This window comes from Buceros rhinoceros, unplaced genomic scaffold, assembly GCF_000710305.1.
Source record: "Buceros rhinoceros silvestris isolate BGI_N320 unplaced genomic scaffold, ASM71030v1 scaffold6810, whole genome shotgun sequence".
NCBI classification, from domain to species: Eukaryota; Metazoa; Chordata; class Aves; order Bucerotiformes; family Bucerotidae; genus Buceros; species Buceros rhinoceros.
The window spans coordinates 35,991-42,600 of NW_010390125.1; the positions used below are offsets into that span (position 1 = coordinate 35,991).

A 6,610-nucleotide genomic window follows, 5' to 3' on the forward strand; every position below is an offset into this window, starting at 1 on the left:
ACTGTAAAAAGCACAAAGAGGGTAAAAAAAATACTTCCTGTACGTCAACCTTTCCCTTCTTCGGGCAAAATGTAGGCTAAATAAAATAAACTTTAAATTAATTAGCATCCAGGCTAAATGAAATAAAGAAGTAAACTTCTCTAGGATCTTATTTTAGTGTGATTTAGACTGTGGAAAAAAGCCATGAAAAGAAACAAGTCCAAATGCTTTAACATGTGCCAGAGCAGTGATTGCCAATATTTGGGATGTTCTTTCAAAGATGTTTTCCAAAGTTTTTTCAAAGATTTCTATTTTCACTCAAAAGTCATTCTAAAAAGCAAAAAAGATTAAATTGTTTTCATAAATCTGCTCTCAAATCACTGAGGAACTCAAGAGAAATGATCGAAGTTCTGCAGATCCACGTGTCGATTATATGAACAGATCTGCACAAGAGAATAGCTAATGAAGCTGTTACTGAATTCGCTCCAAAGACTGATTTTTTTTAGTGAAAAACCAGCCGTATTTTTACTCCAATGTAACTTCTGCCATTTTAACTGATGTGTGACAACCTAAGGGCATAGTCAGAGCTAGCTGAAAAATGACACTTGTAATCCATTGTACATTCTAACAATCAAAAGTTTTAACTCCGAGTGGCAAGAAAGTCTAAATTCACCATGGAATACAAATTCTAACCCCTTCCCAAAATATTTTGAGAACCTGAATAATACAAAAGGGTACATAAAATACATAAATAAAATTTGATATTAAAAGAAAATGCAGCCAGCAACGAAATGGAAATATTTTGCCATTACTAAAATAGAACAAGGAAGTCAGAATGATTTCTTCCCCTGTTTTCTTATTCCTCACCTGGGATTTGAGGGAACCTTTCTGTTCTAACAAGACTTCATTTTTTCAACAGAAAACTCTTCAGCTGAAAATTTTTCAGCTCACACTATCTACAAATGCAAATATGCAACAGCTGGGAGAGAGATAAACACATGCATACATGTCCCCCTCACACGAGCCCTTCTACGAGACACATGGTTTCCATCTACTTTGGCAATAGTAGCAGAAGCCTCTGGAAACCCGACTGAGTCAGATTTAATGTTACAGATAAATCATCAGCACTGCAAAGCAAAGTCACAATAATGTTTGCTGATCCTCGAATAAAAAATGACAAAATAGTAGTGTTTATACCTATTTTTTCTTCAAAAGGGAAATATACAGACACAAATTTGATGCATGGAGATTTTATGTTAAAAAGAAGTAAGCAGCTATGATGCCTGATGGATGTTTTTAAGAATGCTGTTTTGGCAAGGAGAACATGGGGCTTTTTTTTTTTTCCCCCCCCACTTATTCCATGTAGCTTTACAGAATCGGTGCAATTTTTTATTTTTGGTATTAGCTTGTAGAGAGCATCATAGAAAACACGACTGGAAGTGGCCTTGAGAGGTCATGTGGTGCAACCCCTACCCCAAGGCAGAATCTGCTCTTCCTGCATTAGTCCTGAAAGATGTCTAATCTGTTCTTTAAAGACAGTCTGTGAAGGGCGAGGGGTCACTATCACTGTCTGTTTGCTCCAGGGCTCCAAAATCTTCACCGTGAAGTTTTTCCAAATGTCTAATCTGAATCTTCCTTGTTGCAATTAAACAGATTACTGCTTCACCATGGCTATGGGGAGGAGATTAATATCTTTGCTTCCGCAAAAGCCTCATACACTTACAAATTCGGGGTGAATGAAATTGCCTAGCTTTCTCTATAATTATTTCAGCTTGGGAATTCTAATGAGACATTGGTTGGAGGTAATTGTTCAGTAAGTGCATAAACAGCAGCTTGGAAATAATACTAACACTTACTGAGGGGAATAGCCTGCCCTTTGGGTTCTCTGTAAGTCAGCCGGGCATAACCTAACTCAGCTCAGAGAGTCTGCACAAAAGCAGATCAGGTGTCAAAGATGGCTATTTACAGACTCAGTGAACAACCACATACTTCATGACACACAGTACCCTAAATTCTCCCTATGATCAAAAATATAGACCTATCAACCACTTAATAGTGAATACAATATCCACTTTTTTGTGATCATGCAGACACCATTAAAGTACATTCAGGAGCCATCAGCTACTTCTGCAGTACACCACAGTAGGCTACACAAAAACTACAGGCAACATGGTGAGAAATTACTGCCCTGATTAAAACTCTAGGTCCTCAATTAGCCAGTATGAATGCCAGCATGATTTAAAGTGCCTGCTGTACCCAGCAGATGCCTTAATTTCATTAAGGGACTTCACTATCCCCCAAATTGACTGCCTTGCCCAACTCGCCTGCTGGAAACAAGTGGTTGAGCGTGTCACAGTTAAACACCGTATTTCCTCTCTGTGGAAATGGATGACTATTCCCAGTCCATCCGAAGCCGTGCTTTGGTCTCAGCATACTGGACAGGGCTAACTCCTGAGAAAGGGAACACATGCCTTCCCATCAAACGCTTTCTCATTCCTCTGTGCATCCTTGATGTGCTTCTGTGTCCTCTTGGCAGGACCTAAAAAGACATGCAGCGGATGCACCAGTGCACAATTAAATATTACAGATGTGCGCTAATGCTTTGGGAATGTGCCCGCTACCAAAGCCCTGCCAATTTACAGATTATTGTAAGAATACCTTAAAACTGGCAGCAGCGCCGTTCCACCTGCTGTCTTTGTTAGGCATCAGCATCTCTAGCCCTGTCTCCACTTCAGGACACAATATGCAGTGAAGCGGCACCTGCTGCTCTCATGCCTCTGACGTGCACACGTAAAGGCTGGAGAGTAGATACAGGTGCTCCGAGTGCTCCTGCACACTGCCTCAGCCAAATGTACACTGACAGAAATGTGAAGATATCTCGGAATACAGATGTTTGGCTTTGCTGCCACTGCCTGACACCGGCACTTTATTTTCTTTATCATGTGCACTGAATTGAAAGGGGTTTTTTTTAGGCCCTGACCTTGGCAGCAGTTGCCACTGCATTTCATCATAAAGACAGAGGAAAAGAAGAGGGGGGTGGGGGGAAGGAAGAGGAACTTCCTTGCTTTTCCTGATACCCTTTGTAATCCTGAATACTTCAGCTAAGGGCCCTCTAACACTTTTTCTTATCATACTAACTCTACGTCTTCCACTCCTTCATAGATATATTTTTTCACAACCTTAGCATGTCTTTCATGCGATTTAAAAATACACACATTTTTCCAGTTGACAGAGACGACTGAAATATATCTGTGTTACTTCTACATTGATCTTTTCTGAACTAAATTGTGTTTTAAGCTGCATTTTTGTTATGTTTTGTTTGGTGTATTGGTTTGTAGTTCAGCCCATTTGGGAATGAAGTTGTCTATAAAACCCATAGATGATCTCTCAGGTTCTACTAGTTTATCTATAAATTGTCATGACCTTCCCTAGTCAATATAATTGAGGATTCTGTGAAATGTTTTGCTATGTTACAAACAGGCGTTGATGACTTAATGACTGTAACACAGGGTAGAGCAATTCACTGGAAAGACTTTTTCTGAGACCGGAAAAAATACAAAGCCTACTGTTCCACTAATACCTCTCACCGTTATGCTTGCACCTGTACATGACATGTTGCTGGTGGTCTCTGTTTTCAGTTTATTCCTACAGGAATTAACATTTCCCCTCACAGCCCTGTCCTGGTTTGAGCTGAAACTTCCTTGTTTTGGGTAATGGACAAATAGAATTATTCCAGGCAAATACGATAATTCCGCATTTAACTGGTTAATGGGGTCAGGTGGAACGTTACGTGGGGAGCCTTTAAAAAGCAGCAGGCCGGGGCAGTGACTCTCTCTTGGCCTTCCGGACTTTCACGGAGAGAGGGCTCCCACGGATTCTGCTAGCTGCCGGCTAGGACGGGACCAGGCCGGGACTAGGCCCGAGAACTGAGACCGGAGGAGTGTTCTCTTTCTTGGACTTCCGGACTTTCACGGAGAGAGGACTCCCACGGATTCTGCTAGCTGCCGGCTAGGCCGGGACCAGGCCGGGACTAGGCCCGAGACCTGAGAGCGACCCAAGGGCCTCCTGAAGACTACAGACCCTGAACTGTCGCTGCCGTCAGTCCCATCTCGTCTAGAACCGGGCGTGATGACTGAGCTCTCCCAGCTGTTTCGTGCCGAAAGCTTTTCCCTGCTATTAAATCGGCTGTGTGTGGGGGCTCCTCCTCCCCCCGCCCTTCCTCTCCTTTGCCGCTTGCCGTTGGGTGCCTGCCCAGAGCACTGACCTTGAGCAGAACTCTGCACAGAACTCTGCTTATCTAAGTCCTCTCTTCTTCGTTTTTTTTTCCTTTTTCTCGGTTTGTGCCTATATATATATTAGTGTATAGTTTTATTGTTCATTAAAAGTTTGTTTCAGTTTTCCAAACGCAGACCGAGGTGTGAATTTCTTCCTTCCCCTTTAAACCCCTTCTGTCTCTGGTAAGACAGAGGGAATCGTTAAGGAATTCGAGGAGTTGTTACCTCGGTCCCTCGACCCTTAACAAGCCCACATTTCTTTTCTCAGCTTTCCCTGCCCGAGCCCATCTCTGTGAAAACCTGCCATGTCATCCAGGAGATCCTGCATATTCACCACTCAGTGAAACACAACCTTCTACAACTTAAAAAAAAAAAAAAAAAAGAAAAAAAAAGAATACCCATCCAGCCTTTTGGGGGGAGTAAAAGACCATGCAGACATGCTTTTACTTAGAAAAAAAGAAAGAAAAAAAATATTGAGCAGTGAAGACAAATTTCTTGTCAGTATTTGCTGCAGAACAATGTCAATCTAATGAACAAATGGGATGAAAATCTAGTTTTTTGATGCAAATCTACAAAATCATGGTTGTCTGAGTTACGGCTTTCCTGACAAGAGTGAAATGTCTCACTACTATTTCAATACATAAAACTGAAATTCTAAATAATGAATTTCAAATTATTCAGAGACAATGTTTAGAAGAAGTCAGACAGAGGAAGACAGCATAGGAAACAAGAATTATGTTTCTGTGCTTTTTGTTATCAAAGCTCATCTTTACAGCTACTTCACCAGTCTCCAGGAATATCTCAAATGGTTCTGTATAACTCGATAAAGCTATTTGGCGTCTGACTTCATTTAATGTACTTACTCAAAAAAAGTGGTCCATCCAGTCTCATCGCTTTTAGTTGCCAGAAGTCCACTGTTGCCATGGTAGGTAAATAAGACAAGCTCCTGCCCTTGTGCAGTCATGCTTTTCAAACATCCATTAGTGCCTATTGTCAACCAGATGACTTGGTTATCAGGAGAGACCACTCTTACTGGCATCCGGTTGGGATCCCGTCTGATACGAAGAGTATTCCCACTGCTATCCGTTACTGCAGTGATATCATTATCATTACTGTAGCTAAAATTGTACAGGTAGTCTCCAGTGACTAAACTCACAGTGTATTGGTGAGTACCGTTGACATCAAAGATATAAAGCTCTTGGTCAGTCGGAGAAGCAATTTCATAGAAGTTCACTGAATTCAGCAAGGGTTTGTTCTTTGACACAGCCCGTATCCTAATATTTCCCAGATCAGCAATATACAGGGTGCCATCCGGAGACACAGCTAAGGAGGAAGGGGCATTAAGTTTGGCATCTTTAGCATAGCCATCTCCACTTTGGTAACAGTCACAGTTGACGTCATTTTTGCAATCACACTCTGAGGGTATTCCAGCAACTAAAGAGATCTCTCCATCGGTTGTGACCTGTCTTATCCTGTTAATCTTTTTTTCATCAGTTTCTGTGATGTAAAGCACCCCACTGTAGGACACGGCAATGGCAGTTGCTGACTCCAGCGTGGTCTGTACAGCATGCTTCCCCACTGCGTACTCCACTCCAGGAACCTGGCAGTGCATCGGCCTCCCTGCAGCGATGCGAACCTGACGGTTTTCAGTGATCTGCAACACGACGTTGTTATCCAGAACGTAAATGGAGTTATCCATTGGGTTGATAGCTAAATCTGTAGGCCATTCCAGACGAACCTTAACAAACAGAAATCTCTTGTGAAACAATTACCCCGTGCAGATTACACGTATTAATTCACCTTTGATTTTAGACACTGCTGTAAGGAAATTTTTGACCTGCTGTAAGCAGACAAGACAAAAGGACTTGTATGAAAACAGATGCAGCAAACTAAAGCTTTTTAGAGAGGCAAGAGGAACAGTGTTCAGACATCTGTTTTACTGAAAAAAAGCCGGTTGCACTGGAACTATAATACAGGTTGAATTTCCCGTCCAATAAATGCTACACTTGTCTGTATTACAAATGCATAAATAAAAATAGAGGCAGATATCAAAGTCTAAACACATGCTTTAAGGACAGCACTCATTTTTTATTCTTGTAGTAGCAAAAATAACTTACTACTTTCCAGATTACAAAACACCATACTGTGCTCCATTTTCACACATACCACGAGTGATGTCCCTTCTTACCTACACAAGCTTCCTGAGACAAACAGGAATTTTTTTTCTTTTTTAAATATATCCTCTCATTCACTTGGGTGCCTAAGGATGTTAGTGATTCAGAAAAAATCAACATGCCAAGATAGCTCTAACAGATCTGCCACTCTCCTAGTATTTACTACCAGACTTAATGTTTCCT

At 41.4% G+C, this 6,610-nt stretch overlaps 1 protein-coding gene across 2 annotated transcripts in view; it reads right to left on the minus strand.

Annotated features, from left to right (window-relative positions):
* TENM3 (teneurin transmembrane protein 3) overlaps positions 1-6,610 on the minus strand; it is a 120,028-nt gene that overhangs the window by 29,510 nt on the left and 83,908 nt on the right. For both annotated transcript variants that reach the window (XM_010136601.1, XM_010136593.1), the window contains one exon: positions 5,117-5,991. In XM_010136601.1, the coding sequence (XP_010134903.1) occupies positions 5,117-5,991 (875 nt within the window). The remainder of the gene's footprint in view (positions 1-5,116; positions 5,992-6,610) is intronic.